This window comes from Pistacia vera, unplaced genomic scaffold (genome assembly GCF_008641045.1).
Source record: "Pistacia vera cultivar Batoury unplaced genomic scaffold, PisVer_v2 Contig40, whole genome shotgun sequence".
NCBI lineage: Eukaryota > Viridiplantae > Streptophyta > Magnoliopsida > Sapindales > Anacardiaceae > Pistacia > Pistacia vera.
Window position 1 is genome coordinate 1,976,149 of NW_022196224.1, and position 14,921 is coordinate 1,991,069.

General features: G+C 40.1%; 3 protein-coding genes across 3 annotated transcripts; 2 read left to right on the forward strand and 1 right to left on the reverse strand.

Moving 5' to 3' along the window:
* The first annotated feature begins 1,220 nt into the window (after positions 1 to 1,220).
* On the forward strand, positions 1,221 to 2,093 carry LOC116141598 (uncharacterized mitochondrial protein AtMg00810-like). Its single transcript, XM_031427078.1, has one exon. It carries the CDS (start codon positions 1,221 to 1,223, stop codon positions 2,091 to 2,093), a length of 873 nt encoding a protein of 290 aa, XP_031282938.1.
* A 3,170-nt stretch (positions 2,094 to 5,263) lies between these two features.
* LOC116141599 (wall-associated receptor kinase-like 8) lies at positions 5,264 to 7,775 on the forward strand. The gene is made up of 4 exons (XM_031427079.1): positions 5,264 to 6,038; positions 6,110 to 6,271; positions 6,381 to 7,442; positions 7,702 to 7,775. The coding sequence occupies exons 1-4, from the start codon at positions 5,264 to 5,266 to the stop codon at positions 7,773 to 7,775; spliced, it is 2,073 nt and encodes a 690-aa protein (XP_031282939.1).
* A 182-nt stretch (positions 7,776 to 7,957) lies between these two features.
* LOC116141600 (glutathione S-transferase U1-like) lies at positions 7,958 to 9,218 on the reverse strand. Its single transcript, XM_031427080.1, has 2 exons — positions 8,907 to 9,218; positions 7,958 to 8,038 (listed from the first exon to the last, which is right to left on the reverse strand). Exons 1-2 carry the CDS (start codon positions 9,216 to 9,218, stop codon positions 7,958 to 7,960), a joined length of 393 nt encoding a protein of 130 aa, XP_031282940.1.
* Between the last annotated feature and the right edge of the window lie 5,703 nt (positions 9,219 to 14,921).

A 14,921-nucleotide genomic window follows, 5' to 3' on the forward strand; every position in this document is an offset into this window, starting at 1 on the left:
GCATGCCACTTAATTTTTAGTGACTGGCCTTTTCCACAGCAGTATATCTGCTTAACAGACTGCCTTCCAATGTGCTTAACTTTGTATCTCCTCTCACGATATTGATGCAACAAGAAGCTAATTACCATTATCTTAGAGTCTTCGGATGTAGTTGTTTTCCATATCTCAGACCCTACAGTAAACATAAACTCTCATTTCATACTGAAAAATGCATATTTATAGGCTATAGTCTATCTCACAAAGGCTATAAATGTATGTCAAACTCTGGAAGAATTTTTGTGGCCAAACAGGTGAAGTTTAATGAAGAGGAGTTTCCTTTCAAATCTGGTTTTTCTGGTGCTATAGACTTTGGTGCTTCTAGTACTGTATCAAACTCAGAGTCTGACTCTATTCCTTTAAGATCATCATCTGCCTGATTCATCCCTAGCTATACAGAAATTCCTTCTAGCAGGACTATTGACATGACTGTCACTAGCCTACCTGCTGAATTTTCAGAAGATACTAGTAGGAATGTTAATATAAACACAGTATCTTCCAGAAGTACTATCGAGAAGAATATCAGTGTAGACATACCCACTGCATCTCTAACATATGAGCAGGTTGTACTACTTACTGGCTCTCCAGTCCATGCACATAGTGTACCTGCACATTCTTCAGTCGTGACAACTTCAAATATCATTCCTAATGCTCATCGTGGTATTAATCTAGAAGTTGTACTACCTATCACAGCACCAAACACTGGTATTTCTTTTACTAATATACATCATATGGTTACACGGCTTAACTCCAGAAATGTACAATCATCAGCTCAAGCTTTCCTCACTACTCAGCCTATTCTCAAGGAACCTCAACAAGTTAAAGAAGCTCTCTCTATTCCTGAATGGAAGTCTGCTATGGAGAAGGAGTATCAAGCTCTACTTGACAATCAAACTTGGGAGTTAGTTCCATATAAGGAAGGTATGCACATAGTTGGCTGCAAGTGGATATTTAAAACCAAGCTTAACTCTGATAGAACACTGCAAAAGTATAAAGCTAGGCTTATGGCTAAAGGGTTTCAACAAACCCCTGGCCTAGACTACTTTGATACCTTTTTACCAGTGGTCAAGGTTGCTACTATTCGAATAATGTTCGCTTTGGCAGTTCATCACAGCTGGGAGATTCATTAGTTGGATGTGAACAACGTAGTTTTGAATGGGGATCTTACGGAGCAAGTGTACATGATGCCTCTTGAAGGTTTTTCTTCACCCACTCATCCACCACAAGTGTGCAAGCTTAGAAAGGCATTATATGGTCTAAAGCAAGCCCCTAGGGCCTGGTTTGATAAACTGAAAACAACCCTCCTGTCTTGGGGATTTAAAAACAACACTTCAGATGTGAGTCTATTCTTCTACAATGCTGGATCAGTGGTAGTGTATCTATTGGTCTATGTTGATGATATTTTAATAACTGAAAATGCTCCTGATCTTATCACTAAAGTAATCCAAGACCTGAATAGTCAGTTTGCATTAAAGGTGATGGGTCCAGTTCACTTTTTCCTTAGATTTGAGGTTAAAAGAAATGCTTCTGGACTACTTCTCACTCAGTCCAAATATGCACAAGATCTACTGGAAAAGGCAAATATGGCTGGTTGTAATCCTGGTTCAACCCCCATGACTGTTGGAACTAAACTCAGCAAAGAAGAGGGAGAGTTGTTTGACCAACCTACATTTTATCGGAGCATCATTGGAGGATTACAATACCTAACACTGTCCAGGCCTGACTTAGCCTTCACGGTGAATAAATTAAGCCAGTTTCTTCAGCATCCAACTATAGCACATTGGGTAGCATGCAAGAGGGTGTTACGGTGCATTAAAGGAACTCTGAACCATGGCCTGCAGTTTACAAAACATTCACATCTGGAGCTAGAAACCTATGTCGACACTGATTGGGCAAGTGATATTAATGACCGTAGATCTACTAGTGGTTATGCCATCTTCCTTGGTAATAATCTTGTTCAATGGAGTTCCAAAAAGCAGAAAGTAGTGTCCCTCTCATCCATAGAAGCTGAGTATAGGTCACTCAGTCAAGCTGCCACAGAAGTTGTCTGCATATAGCAGTTATTTCAAGAGTTGAATGTTAATATCAAGCATGCTCCTGTGATTTGGTGTGATAATATGAATGCAGAGGCTCTCTCCTCAAATCCTGTTTTTCATGCCCGTACTAAACACATAGAAATTGAGGTTCACTATGTGAGAGAGCTGGTTGCAAGGAAGGCTGTAGCAATGTAGTATGTTGCGTTTGAGTACCAAAAAGCATATATTCTGACCAAACCTTTATCTGGAGCAAGGTTTCAAATGTTGAGGGATAAGTTGAATGTAACTACAGAATTACCTGAGTTAACTGACTGAGAAACAATGCAGTAAAAGCACAGCAGAAAACTGACTAAGAGAACACTACAGAAGCTGAATGTGTTAGTAGAATGATATAGCAGAACATGTAGAAGTAAAATGCAGAATATGCAGAAAGCTGAATGTGCTAGTAGAATTTTTTTTTTTTTTTTTTTTTGAAAACTAACTAAGAGAACAATGCAGAAGCTGAATGTGTTAGTAGACTGATATAGCAAAAAATGCAGAAGTAATAGAAGTCAGTAATCAAAAGAGAGAAGTCTAGTTTAAGAGGGAATATTAGATAAAGTGTAGAAGAATTTCCTTGTATGTTAGAATGAGGTTTATCTGGAATGTTAAGAGAGAAGTTTTGTTTAAGAGGGAATATTTGATAAAGTGTAGAAGAGTTGAGAAGTTTAGTTTAAGAGGGAATATTAGACAAGGCCGGCTAAAGGGGTAGGCAGGTGAGGCACCTGCCTAGGGGCCCAAAAAAATGGGGGCCCAAATTTTTTATAATTTTTTTTTTTTTTTTTTTGAATATCTTACAAAAATGAAAATGATTTATAATTTTTTATCAAAACCAAGGGTCCCTCAAAAAAGCCATAAAAGCTCAAATTTATTATAAACTTTTTACATATATTCCCACCCAAGTTTAACAAAATAGCAAGTTTGTACCTCTAGTTTTATATATTCTAGTTTATACTCCTAAATTAACACATTGAATCTCTTTTAACAATGGAAAACTAAAATAGTCATTTACATATCTCAAATTACTCACTCTCAATTCAATCCCAAAATTTGACATTCACATAAATCATCTCTAGCCCTCTTTTGCCTCCAGTGGTTTAGAGTTGATTTCGGTCAATTTTGGTTCTGGTCGATTTTCTCACCAAAATCAACTGAAATCATCATTTTATCATTTTCCAACCTCGATAGCCCTCGATTTGACTAATTTTTGATGAATCTCGCAACCCAACTCCACCACACGACAGCCATTTCCAGCCTTTTTGGCATGTACCCAACATTGTTGGCCTTCCCCGACACCACCATCTTCCTCCCCTCAGCCCTCTCACCAAAACCCCTTTCATTCCTTATCCATTTACTCTGCCAATCGCCGGCCATCGATACCTTTTAGGCCGTGACTTCTCAAGCCTTTTCTTATCAATCTTGGCATTGGAAATCACTCATTTCACCACCCATCACTTCTCCAACATCTACTCTCCAAAACCCCCCACCAACCTAACCTTGTTAGCCTGCCGATTGTTATCCACCTCTCCTAGTGATTTTTCATCTTTTTATCTCAAAAGGCAAAAAAAAAAAAAATAATAATAATAATAACAATAATTTTTTAATATATGCTTATATTATTAGAAGACCCCAAAATAACTCCTGCCTAGGGTCACAAATGCTCTAGAGACGGCCCTGATATTAGATAAAGTGTAGAAGAGTTGTCCTATATGTTTGAATGGGGTTAATCTGCAATGGTGTAAAGAAAGGGGGTTTACTTTGTAATGGTCCAAAGAAGATCAAACGCAGCGTTTTAGAGTCTTGTCTGTTCAAAACGCTGTGTTTTCTACATTGTTCACCAACTATAAAAGAGTTGGTACTTGTCTTCAATAACAGAAAAATCACACTTGTTCACAGAATTTTATTTCTTCAGTTTTTCGTTTCAGTTATAGCTTAATCACCAATATCTTTCGGTTTGGGTGATTGCATTTTTTATTTATTTATTTATTTTAACATGATTTTTGTGTTTTATTCATTTTTTTACTAACCTTTTTTTCATGGAGGCAAATCTTGGGTAGTGGACCGTCCAAGCACACATATCCTCGTTCAAAAGAATAGTTTTGGTGTAGAAAGTCTCGATTCAAAATTTTTCATTGCACGGATTTCATAGTAAATAAGGTGATAAGCATGTAGGTTTAAAGTCAAACCGACTCCAAGAACACACGTCCATAAACTGGTTAAAAAAAATTAACCAATTTAAGGATAGTCATTAACACGGTCAACTCGCAGATTTGAAAGTCTAAACCAATTATTAATATATTATTTATCTCTCACGGGTTTTACTAGACTATGTTATCAAATGTAAAACAATTTCTTCCGCATTTGCATCGATGCCAAAGACTTCTGCAATTATAAATTCTTTTGTCTATTTTAATGTTTTATTTATTTATTTATTTTAACACTATTCTTAGTGCTTTATTTGTGTATTTTACTTTTTTTTTTTTTCATGGAGACAGATTTTGATCCACAGACTGTCCAAGCACAAATACCATCGTTTAAAAGGATATTTTTGGTGTAGAAAGTCTCAGTTTAAGATTTTTCGTTTCACGGATTTCATAGCAAACAAAGTGATAAGCATATAGGTTTAAAATTCAAACCAACTATTCCAAGAACATGAATACCTAAACTGGTTAAAAAAATGTAACCAATTAAAAGGTGTGAGCTTAACATTATATTTAGTCCAATAGTCATTAACACCATGAAATTGTTTTTAGAAATAATTTTGTGCCGTGAGAAATCACTTATGCATATATTAAATCAAGATCAATAACATATAAAATAAATCATAAACTGTACGAGGATACAATAATTCAACCTATTACCCAAGATGATAATAAAATATGATATAACAAATCATGAAACACGTTTTACCAACTTGGTTAGCAGATAAGACGTCGGTGTGCGCAATAGTCAAAAAAAACTTTCCGAAATGGACAAAATTTTATTATTAAATTTCCCAAAGAGAATTTGATCTTTGCGAAAGAAAACAAAAGTCTTGCAAGAAACTTTAAAAGTCTGGTGGCAGCACCTTGCGCACTTATAGCCAATCGTTTTACAGCAGGGATTTTATAAATGTGTTCAATCTCCATTAATATTCCATACAGAAATCAATAATGGCTGTTCATCCTCATCGTCTGGTGTTAATGTTTCACATCCTTCTCCTACTTTGGCAAATCAAAGCATCACAAATTTTATGTCCAAATAGCTGTGGCAATGTCAAAATATCATACCCTTTGGGAATCGGTGAAGGCTGCTACCTCAACAAGTGGTTTGAAGTAACTTGCGACAATTCTTCTGGCTCTCCAAGAGCTTTCCTAAACAGCGTCCATCTAGAATTAACCGGAATTCTTCATTCTTCTTCCTCTATAATCGTCAACTTCCCCCGCAATTCAAGCATCAACCTGTCCGGGAGCCCGTTTTCATTTTCGAATACAGACAATATATTCACTGCCATTGGTTGCGAAAACTACCTCAATCTCAATCAGAAAGATTCAACCCTGAGTCACTGCCACTCTTTTTGTACTTGTGCTCCTACGCAAAAAGATGATTGCTGTGATATCCTATGCACCCTTCCTCGAAACCGTAAGTTAGACAATGTAAACATGTCAGAAATTTATTCTGAAGGTTTTCCCAAGGAGTGCAGTTCTGCCTTCATGGTTCATAAAACTTGGCTTGAATCAAACTACCTAAAAAATCCTTACGTTTTGAAAGATAAAGAAGTCCTTCCGGCAACTCTGGAATGGGGAAAATACGGAGGTTCATGTGTGGAACTCTATAATTCACACAAAACAATTTGCAACAAAGATGATTACTGTGTCATTCAATTAAACTCAGACTATTTTTGTCTTTGCGATAATCAAAGATCTGAAAGCTATGGAGGATGCAAAGGTAGATTTACTCTATTAATTATGTTTATAGCCACAGTCATTTACTTGTAATTATGATTAAACTTTGTGTAGGTGGCTTGCTTTGTGTTTCGAAGAACGACACCGGTTGCTCCGAATGTCCTTATGGTTATAAACCTCGTCAAAGTGAATATGAAGAAACATGGTGCTCTCCTTCACGAAGTTCTGACCATATATTTATTAAAAAAACTCCAGTCAAATATTTAATCAGCATAGGTATCCAGTATCGTTGTCCTTCTGTTTCAACATACATTAAATTTCTTTCGTACCATTAACGCAAAACTCGCGAATATTTATGATGTATTCTTTTCCTTGAATTGTGCAGGTTTTAGTGCTGGGCTTGGAATGGTGTTACTTATCATTGTAGGATGGTGGTTGTCCAAGTATATAAAAAAACGGAAAGCAATCAAACTGAAGCAGAAGTTATTTACAAGAAATGGTGGGAGCGTTGAGAAAACAAAATTGTTTACCTCAAGGGAATTGGAAAAAGCCACCGACAATTATCATGCCAATCGAGTTCTTGGTGAAGGAGGTCAAGGTGTTGTATATAAAGGGATGTTGTCGGAAGGAAAAATTATAGCTATTAAGAAGTCCAAGATAGTGGATGAAAGTAAAATTGAAGAATTCATTAATGAGGTTATATTACTATCACAAATTAGTCACAGAAATGTAGTTCAACTAGTAGGGTGTTGCTTGGAAACAGAAGTGCCTCTTTTAGTTTATGAGTTCGTTTCTAATGGAAATCTTTTTCAATATTTACATGACCAAAATGAGGAGTTTCCATTCACATGGGAACTACGATTACGAATTGCCTTTGAAGTTTCAAGTGTGCTAACCTATTTGCATTCAGCTGCTTCCATAACTATATATCATCGAGATATTAAGTCCACAAACATACTTTTGGATGAAAAATTTAGAGTAAAATTGTCAGATTTTGGAACTTCAAGATCTATTGCAGTTGATCAAACTCATTTGACCACTCAAGTAAAAGGGACTTTTGGGTACCTTGATCCAGAGTATTTCTGGTCGAGCCAGTTTACTGAGAAAAGTGATGTTTATAGTTTTGGAGTAGTTCTTGCTGAACTTTTAACTGGACAAAAGCCAATTCGTTCAAATGTTGTCGAGGAAGATAGAAATCTTGCTGCGTATTTTCTATGCGCCATGAAAGAAAATTGTCTATTTGAAATCCTTGATGCTCGAGTTAAGAAAGAAGGTGAAAAAGAAGAGATTATGACAATCGCCAATCTCACAAGAAAATGTCTGGACTTAAATGGAAAAAATAGACCTACAATGAGAGAGGTAACAACCGAATTGGGAGGGATCAGATCTTCAAGATGCGGCTCAAGTATGTACCATATGAATATTGAAGAGACTAATTTTGTTCACGGTGAGTTAACTACTTAGTTTGAGAATAGTTTAACCTTTGCTAGATAGTTTATTGATGTTGTCACTTTCTCAATAGGCGTGTACCATTAATTCATTTCACATAAGAATTGATTTATGAAGTTTCCATCCTCTGTGTAAAATTATGAGACTTTTTCTTTATCACTAAGTCCTCTGTGTAAAATTATGAATTTAAAAAAACCACTTCTCTTTTCGTAGAGGTTCTGAGTGCTTCATGTCCTATGTTCTATCTGTGGCTGAAGGCAAAGGAGAGAAGTTCACTCCTGGAAAACACTTGAGCTCCACACAAGCTTCAGTCGCTGAAGACATGCTCTAATATCAGCAAAGGAACCATGTTCCAACCACCATTCAACAATGAATATAAACAAGAAAGTTCCTAGCACAAACCCATATAAAAGAACCTAACCAAGAACAACTCTCTGAAATGTTCAAAGCACCAACAAAATAGATATTCAGGTTCAAAAAGAAAAATAAACAAGGAAGAAGATGAACTTCCTTTTAGCTCAACAAAGATGAAGGATGATAAGTGTTTGGCACAAAAACGTATGGGAAACCTTTAAGAGATAAACTCTCTGAAAGCTTCAGAGCACAAAGCAAAAACAAACATAAAGGTTAGCCAAACAAATTGCAAGAATAGAGAAAATAAACCCAAATTCGTGCACTCCAATTTTGGCCAGGTCAGCAGACAAAGGCTAACATGTGTTGGTCCAAAAATAGAAATGTTTTCAGCTATAGTTTAGGACGATAACCAAAAAGGGGAAAATGTTGATTTAACCTAGACCACTAAAGGATATTGGGACACCTGTAAATGATCCAAATGACAGTATAAAAGATACAAAGAAAATATTTTAACTGTTAAGTAAAACATGCAACATGTGCCAAAGTGAGTTAGACATGCGATGTTAGCACAAAAAAAGAGTGTGCACACACTCGAAAATAAAATGCGAAAAAAATCTAAAATATGCAAATGTCTGACATACCTGTGCACATACACAATTATAGTGCACACATAATATATATAAGTTTGACAAAAATATTCAAGAATACCTAATTTTATAATTAAGTCCAACTAAACGTCAGGCTACCCAAAGTGCATTGACATCACCCAACATGCCATAGTAAAAAAATATGTAGAGCAACTGAATTTTTTTTTTTTTTTTTTAACATATACATGATTTGAATGAGATTACATATTGCTTTAAAGAAGGTTTATCCTATCAGATGCAAAACAAGATTAGAATCTATAAATAGATGGAACGAAATAAATTATTTACTGAAAATGTAAACATTATCGGTAATCCGATAGTGATGGAAATAAACTACAAACTACTTTCTCCCTCGTCTAAATACTCTAGCCACGAGTTGGATATATAGAAGAGAGCCTGGGCAGTTTAACTTCTTCTTTTTTTTTCTTTTTTTTGTGTGTGTGTGTGTGTTTTGCAGGTACCTTTGCTGCTGGCATTGCAGGTCCTATGATTTTAATACATTTCTGGAGTCTTTCATCTGGGATTGTGCTGCATGGTTTATTCCTTCTGCCTTTGGCTTGTGTTGTGTATGGGCTGNCACAGATGACTTTGTTATCATGAACAACCACAGGAACCTTCTTATGAACTGGATTCAGTTCCAGTAGTGTGGAGCTCTTGTTAAAGATGTCTTCTTCACTGTAGTCGTAATCAACACCCTTCAACTTCAAGGCCCATTCTACTCGAAACGAAAAGGGGCTGCACCAGAATCCCAAGAGCTTCACTTGCGTTGCCATTTATAATTTTGCTGTTTCTGTTAGCGAGTGAGTTGCCTAGTGCTATTTCCAGACTTATATACAAAAGTTACCAGACGGCAATTTTGACTAATTGAATATTAAGGTTGATTTGAGGCGGCGTATGGAAAATATTACACCTTTAGAAAATTAAAGTCTTATGTTGCTGACGGACCAATTAGGTGTCCTAACGTAACAAGGGTGTTGTGCATGAGTTTGATTTAAAGCTCGGAAGTTTTGGTAGCTCGAACAACGTTAAACTCGCTATTACAATGCAAGGCCGGCTTAAAGGGTTGGCAGGTGAGGCACCTGCCTAATGTGACGCCTCTCAAACATTTCATCGAACATTTAGTGTGCGTCATTCGGACATTCTAGAAGCTTCCGGAATACTCTTATATATGCTAGAATATTGTAATTAATGTGGTAGTTGGTAGATAGTAGTTGGTAAGTGGTAGTTTGAAGTTAGCTAATCTCCACCATTGATTTCAGGAGATCTAGATCGTTCATTGTAAACTCTAACTACTATAAAAGGGGGAGGCCTTCATTTGGCCAAACCATCCAAGAATTGTAAAGTTTTCTCAATTAGTAAAGAGTTCTCTTCTAGCATCTCTTGTGAGTTTGTGTGAGTGTTTTCTTACTTGCAGGGCTAGGAGCGTGAGCAAGCAAGGCTGACTTGGGGCAATCGTCGGGAGATTAGCACCTAAGGCCGAACGAGTCCAAAGGGAATCAATCGGGTCGTTACAGTTGGTATCAGAGTGGGAAGATTCTTGGTTCAAGATGTCGTCCGAAGTTTGTCATGAAGAGCAAAGGGGGAGGGAAGCCAATCCTAACCCCAACCCTTCCAAGAAGAACTCTCGAGGCGAGAAGGACAAGTCCGTGGACGTGATTGCCTCCATGGAAGTGCTGGTGATGCGCAACGAGGTGAATGTTGCCGAAGTGAAGGAACACCTCGACGTCCTCAATCAAAAGATGGACGATGTTGAAGGCATGGTCGAAACCATAGGAGAGTTTCGCCAACATGTTGCCGATAAGCACCAAGCTTTTGAGGAGTTCCAAGCGGTGGTGTTGGACTCTCTCAGGACATTACAAGCTCAAGTGGAAGAGCTCCGATCGGGTCTAGAGGAAAGCAAGGGCGATTGGGCATTTTACAAGAGGGGGGTGGCGAACGGGGTCGTCACCAATGCCGCACCTCCCGCAAGGGTCGAAGTTCCAAGACCGTGGAAGTATGGGGGAAAGCGGGATGCCCAAGAGCTGGAGAACTTTCTATGGTCCATGAAGAGGTACTTCGAAACTACTAATGTTCAAAGTGAGCAAGAGAGGGTGAACATTGCAACCGGGTATCTTGAAGACCATGCAATCGCGTGGTGGCAACGGAAGCATGCTGAGATTGTGCAAGGCACATGCATCATCAAAACTTGGGAGTTGCTCAAGTGTGAAATCAAAAAGCAATTCTATCCGGGCAACGTAGCATACGAGGCCTATTTCCAGGTATGTGGATGAGTTTTCTAAACTTATGCTTCAAGTTGATAATATGAACTCGGAAGATTTTCTATTCAACTTATGGAGGGGCTCCAACCATGGGCACAAAGGGAGCTCCAAAGGCGTCAAGTTACCAATATCTCCACCGCCCTTACCAAAGCCGACACCCTTGTTGAGTTCCGCAAGGGATAAACATCTAAGCCAAAGAAGGATGGCAAGCTCAATCACGGCAAAGGTGGGGGAGGAAAGGGAGACAAATCATCCCACCCAGAAAAGGGAGATAAGCCGCCTCACAAGAAAGAATGGCGGAAAGATGGCAAGAAGGAATACAAGCGCCGTGAGAATTGTTATCTTTGTGATAGGGACCATTGGATCCGTGACTGCCCCAAGCGCAAGGCCTTCAATGCCATGTTCGAAGAGAAACAACCTGAGACATTCGCATCCGAGACTGCCAATATGGGATGCCTCCAACTTCTCAATGCCTTAAAGGTAAAGCCCGCACAACCGAAAGTTCAAGATAAGTCCCTCATGCATGTCGAAGCGACCATCAACGGGAAGAAAGTTCAAGCCTTATTAGACACGGGTGCTTCCCACAACTTCATCAAGGATAGCGAGGCAAGACGATTAGGTCTCAAGGTGGAAAAATCAGACGGATGGCTCAAGATGGTGAATGCTGAAGCTAAACCACTTGGGGGCGTGGCTCGGAATGTTGAGCTACATCTTGGCACATTGAGCGGTAAGGTATCATTTTCTGTTGCACCTTTAGATGATTTTAACCTTGTTCTTGGCATGGAGTTTCTCAGGCAATTCAATGCGGTACCCCTACCGCGATACAACTCTATGTGCATCCTTGAGGAAGTCCCGTGCATGGTTCCGACAGTGAGCAAAGCCGCACCAAACAACCAACTCTCCACAATGCAAATTGAGAAGGGACTTAAGCGAAAGGAAGAGACATTTCTCGCCATGGTGCATGAGTTGGAGGACGAGGGAGGTGTGAACAACATGGAGCCGATACCAGGGGAATTATCCCAAGTCCTTGAAGAATACAAGGATGTCATGCCATCCAAGTTGCCAAAATGCCTACCACCTAGGAGGGAGGTGGACCATAAGATCGAGCTAGAGCCGGGAGCCAAACCACCAGCCAAAGCTCCATACCGGATGTCGCCACCAGAGTTAGACGAGTTGCGAAGACAACTCAAAGAACTCTTAGAGGCCGGATTTATCAAGCCCTCGAAAGCACCATACGGAGCTTCGGTTCTCTTTCAAAAGAAGTATGATGGGTCGCTTCGCCTTTGCATCGACTATCGGGCACTCAATAAGGTAACCATAAAAAACAAGTATCCCATTCCACTAATTGCCGATTTGTTTGATCAACTTGGACATGCCAAGTACTTTTCTAAGCTTGATTTGAGATCGGGGTATTACCAAGTGCGGATTGCGGAAGGGGATGAGCCGAAGACCGCATGTGTGACGCGTTACAGAGCCTTTGAATTCAAAGTCATGCCATTCGGCCTCACTAATGCCCTTGCTACATTTTGCACCCTCATGAACCATATCTTCCATCCATATCTTGATCGGTTCGTGGTGGTTTATCTCGACGACATTGTGGTGTATAGCAACACTCTTGAGGAGCATGCCGAGCACTTGTGGATAGTTTTCTGAGTGTTGCAAGAAAATAAGCTATATGTCAAGCGGGAGAAGTGTTCATTTGCCAAGCCGGAAGTAGAGTTTCTCGGCCACAAGATCACGGATGGGAAGCTCATCATAGACAAAGCCAAGGTGAAGGCTATTGCGGAATGGGAAGCTCCAGCAAAGGTTACCGACTTGCGCTCTTTCTTGGGCCTGGTCAACTATTATCGGAGATTTATCAAAGGCTATTCCACCATTGCCGCGCCACTCACGGATTTGCTAAAGAAGGCCATAAAATGGGAGTGGACGGTTGATCGCCAACATGCCTTTGACACTTTGAAAAGGGCCATCATGGAGGAACCGGTGTTAGCATTGCCCAACCATGCCCGACCATTCGAGGTACATACTGATGCATTCGATTTTGCTATTGGAGGTGTGTTAATGCAGGAGGAACATCCCATAGCCTTTGAAAGCCGGAAGCTCAATGATACGGAGTGGCGATACACGGTGCAAGAGAAAGAGATGACAGCCGTGGTGCATTGTCTACGCACTCGGCGGCATTACTTACTTGGGTCCAAATTCTTAGTGAAGACGGACAATGTGGCAACAAGTTATTTCCAGAGTCAGAAGAAACTCAGCCCCAAGCAAGCTAGATGGCAAGATTTCTTGGCGGAGTTCGACTATGTGTTAGAGTACCAGCCTAGAAAAGCCAACTTAGTAGCGGATGCATTGAGTCGGAAGGCTGAGTTTGCAGCCATAAGCAAGATACAAGGGGATCTTCTCAAGCTTATAAGGGAGGGTCTCGATCATGACGCATTGGCCAAGCAACTCATTTCCTTAGCTCAAGACGGCAAGACCAAACGCTTTTGGGTAGAAGATGGCCTCCTGTACACTAAAGGGCGAAGTGTGTATGTTCCGAAGTGGGAAAATTTGCAGAGGAACTTGATCAAGGAGTGTCACGACACTAAATGGGCCGGACATCCCGGACAAAGGCGCACCCAAGCATTATTAGAAGCAGCCTACTATTGGCCACAAATGCGGGACGATGTGGAACAGTTTGTGAGAACTTGTCTTGTGTGTCAACAAGATAAAGTCGAACACCGAAGCCCCGCTGGATTACTGGAACCGTTGCCCACACCTAGTCAACCATGGGAGAGCATCTCAATGGATTTCATAGTGTGCTTATCAAAATCCGAGGGGTTTACTACTATTATTGTTGTGGTGGACAGGTTATCAAAGTATGCTACCTTCATCCCCGCACCAAAGGAATGTACAGCGGAAGACACGGCCAAGCTCTTTTTCAAGCATGTGGTGAAGTATTGGGGTCTTCCAAAGTCTATAATCAGTGATCGCGATAGTCGGTTCACAGAGAGATTTTGGATCGAGTTGTTCAAACTTATGGGGTTGGCATTACACTTTTCCACAAGTTTCCACCCTCAAACCGATGGGCAGACCGAGAGGGTGAATGCTTTGCTAGAGATTTATCTACGGCACTTTATGAGCGTCAACCAACTTGATTAGGCAAAGTTGATCGATGTAGCCCAATTTTCATACAACTTGCAGATGAGTGAAGCCACCAACAAGAGCCCATTTGAGATGGTGATGGGCCAACAGCCGCTTACGCCGCACATCTTGGGTACAAGTTATAAGGGGAGCAGCCTTGCGATATTCAAAGTTGCTAAGTCATGGCACGAGCAAGCCGACATCACATGGGCATACCTTGACAAAGCAACCAAGAAAATGAAGAACTGAGCGGATAAGAAACGGAGGCATGTGGAGTACAATGTGGGAGATCTAGTACTTGTCAAAATCCTCCCATCACAACACAAGTCCACCCGGCTACTACACAAAGCCCTTGTTCGAAGATATGAAGGGTCATTTCCCATAATCAAGAGGGTCGGTAATGTATCCTACAAGCTTGAGTTACCCTCTTGGTTGAGACTTCATCCGGTCTTCCATGTAAGTTGTTTGAAGCCATACCATGAAGACGCAGAAGATCCGGAAAAGGGAGAATCAAAACGAGCACCATTTGGCAACAACAAGTTCTATGACAAGGAGGTAGAGTGTGTGTTAGCCGATCCGATCATTCGACAAAATGGCCACTCTCCAAGTCGAGAATACTTTGTCAAATGGAAGGGGTTACCAAAGAGTGAAGCTAGTTGGGAACCTGAAGATGCATTGTGGCAATTCAAAGACAAGGTCCAAGAATTCCACAAAGAGTCGACGAGGACGTCTCCGGATTAGGTGGGGGAGAATGTGACGCCTCTCAAGCATTTCATTGAACACTTGGTGTGCGTCACCCGGACATTCTAGAAGCTTCCGGAATACTCTTGTATATGCTAGAATATTGTAATTAATGTGGTAGTTGGTAGATAGTAGTTGGTAGGTGGTAGTTTGGAGTTATCTAATTTCCACCGTTGATTTCAGGAGATCTAGACCGTCCATTGTAAACTCTAACTACTATAAAAGGGGGAGGCCTTCATTTGGCCAAACCATCCAAGAATTGCAAAGTTCTCTCAATTAGTAAAGAGTTCTCTTTTAGCATCTCTTGTGAGTTTGTGTGAGTATTTTCTTACTTGCAGGGCTAGGAGCGTGAGC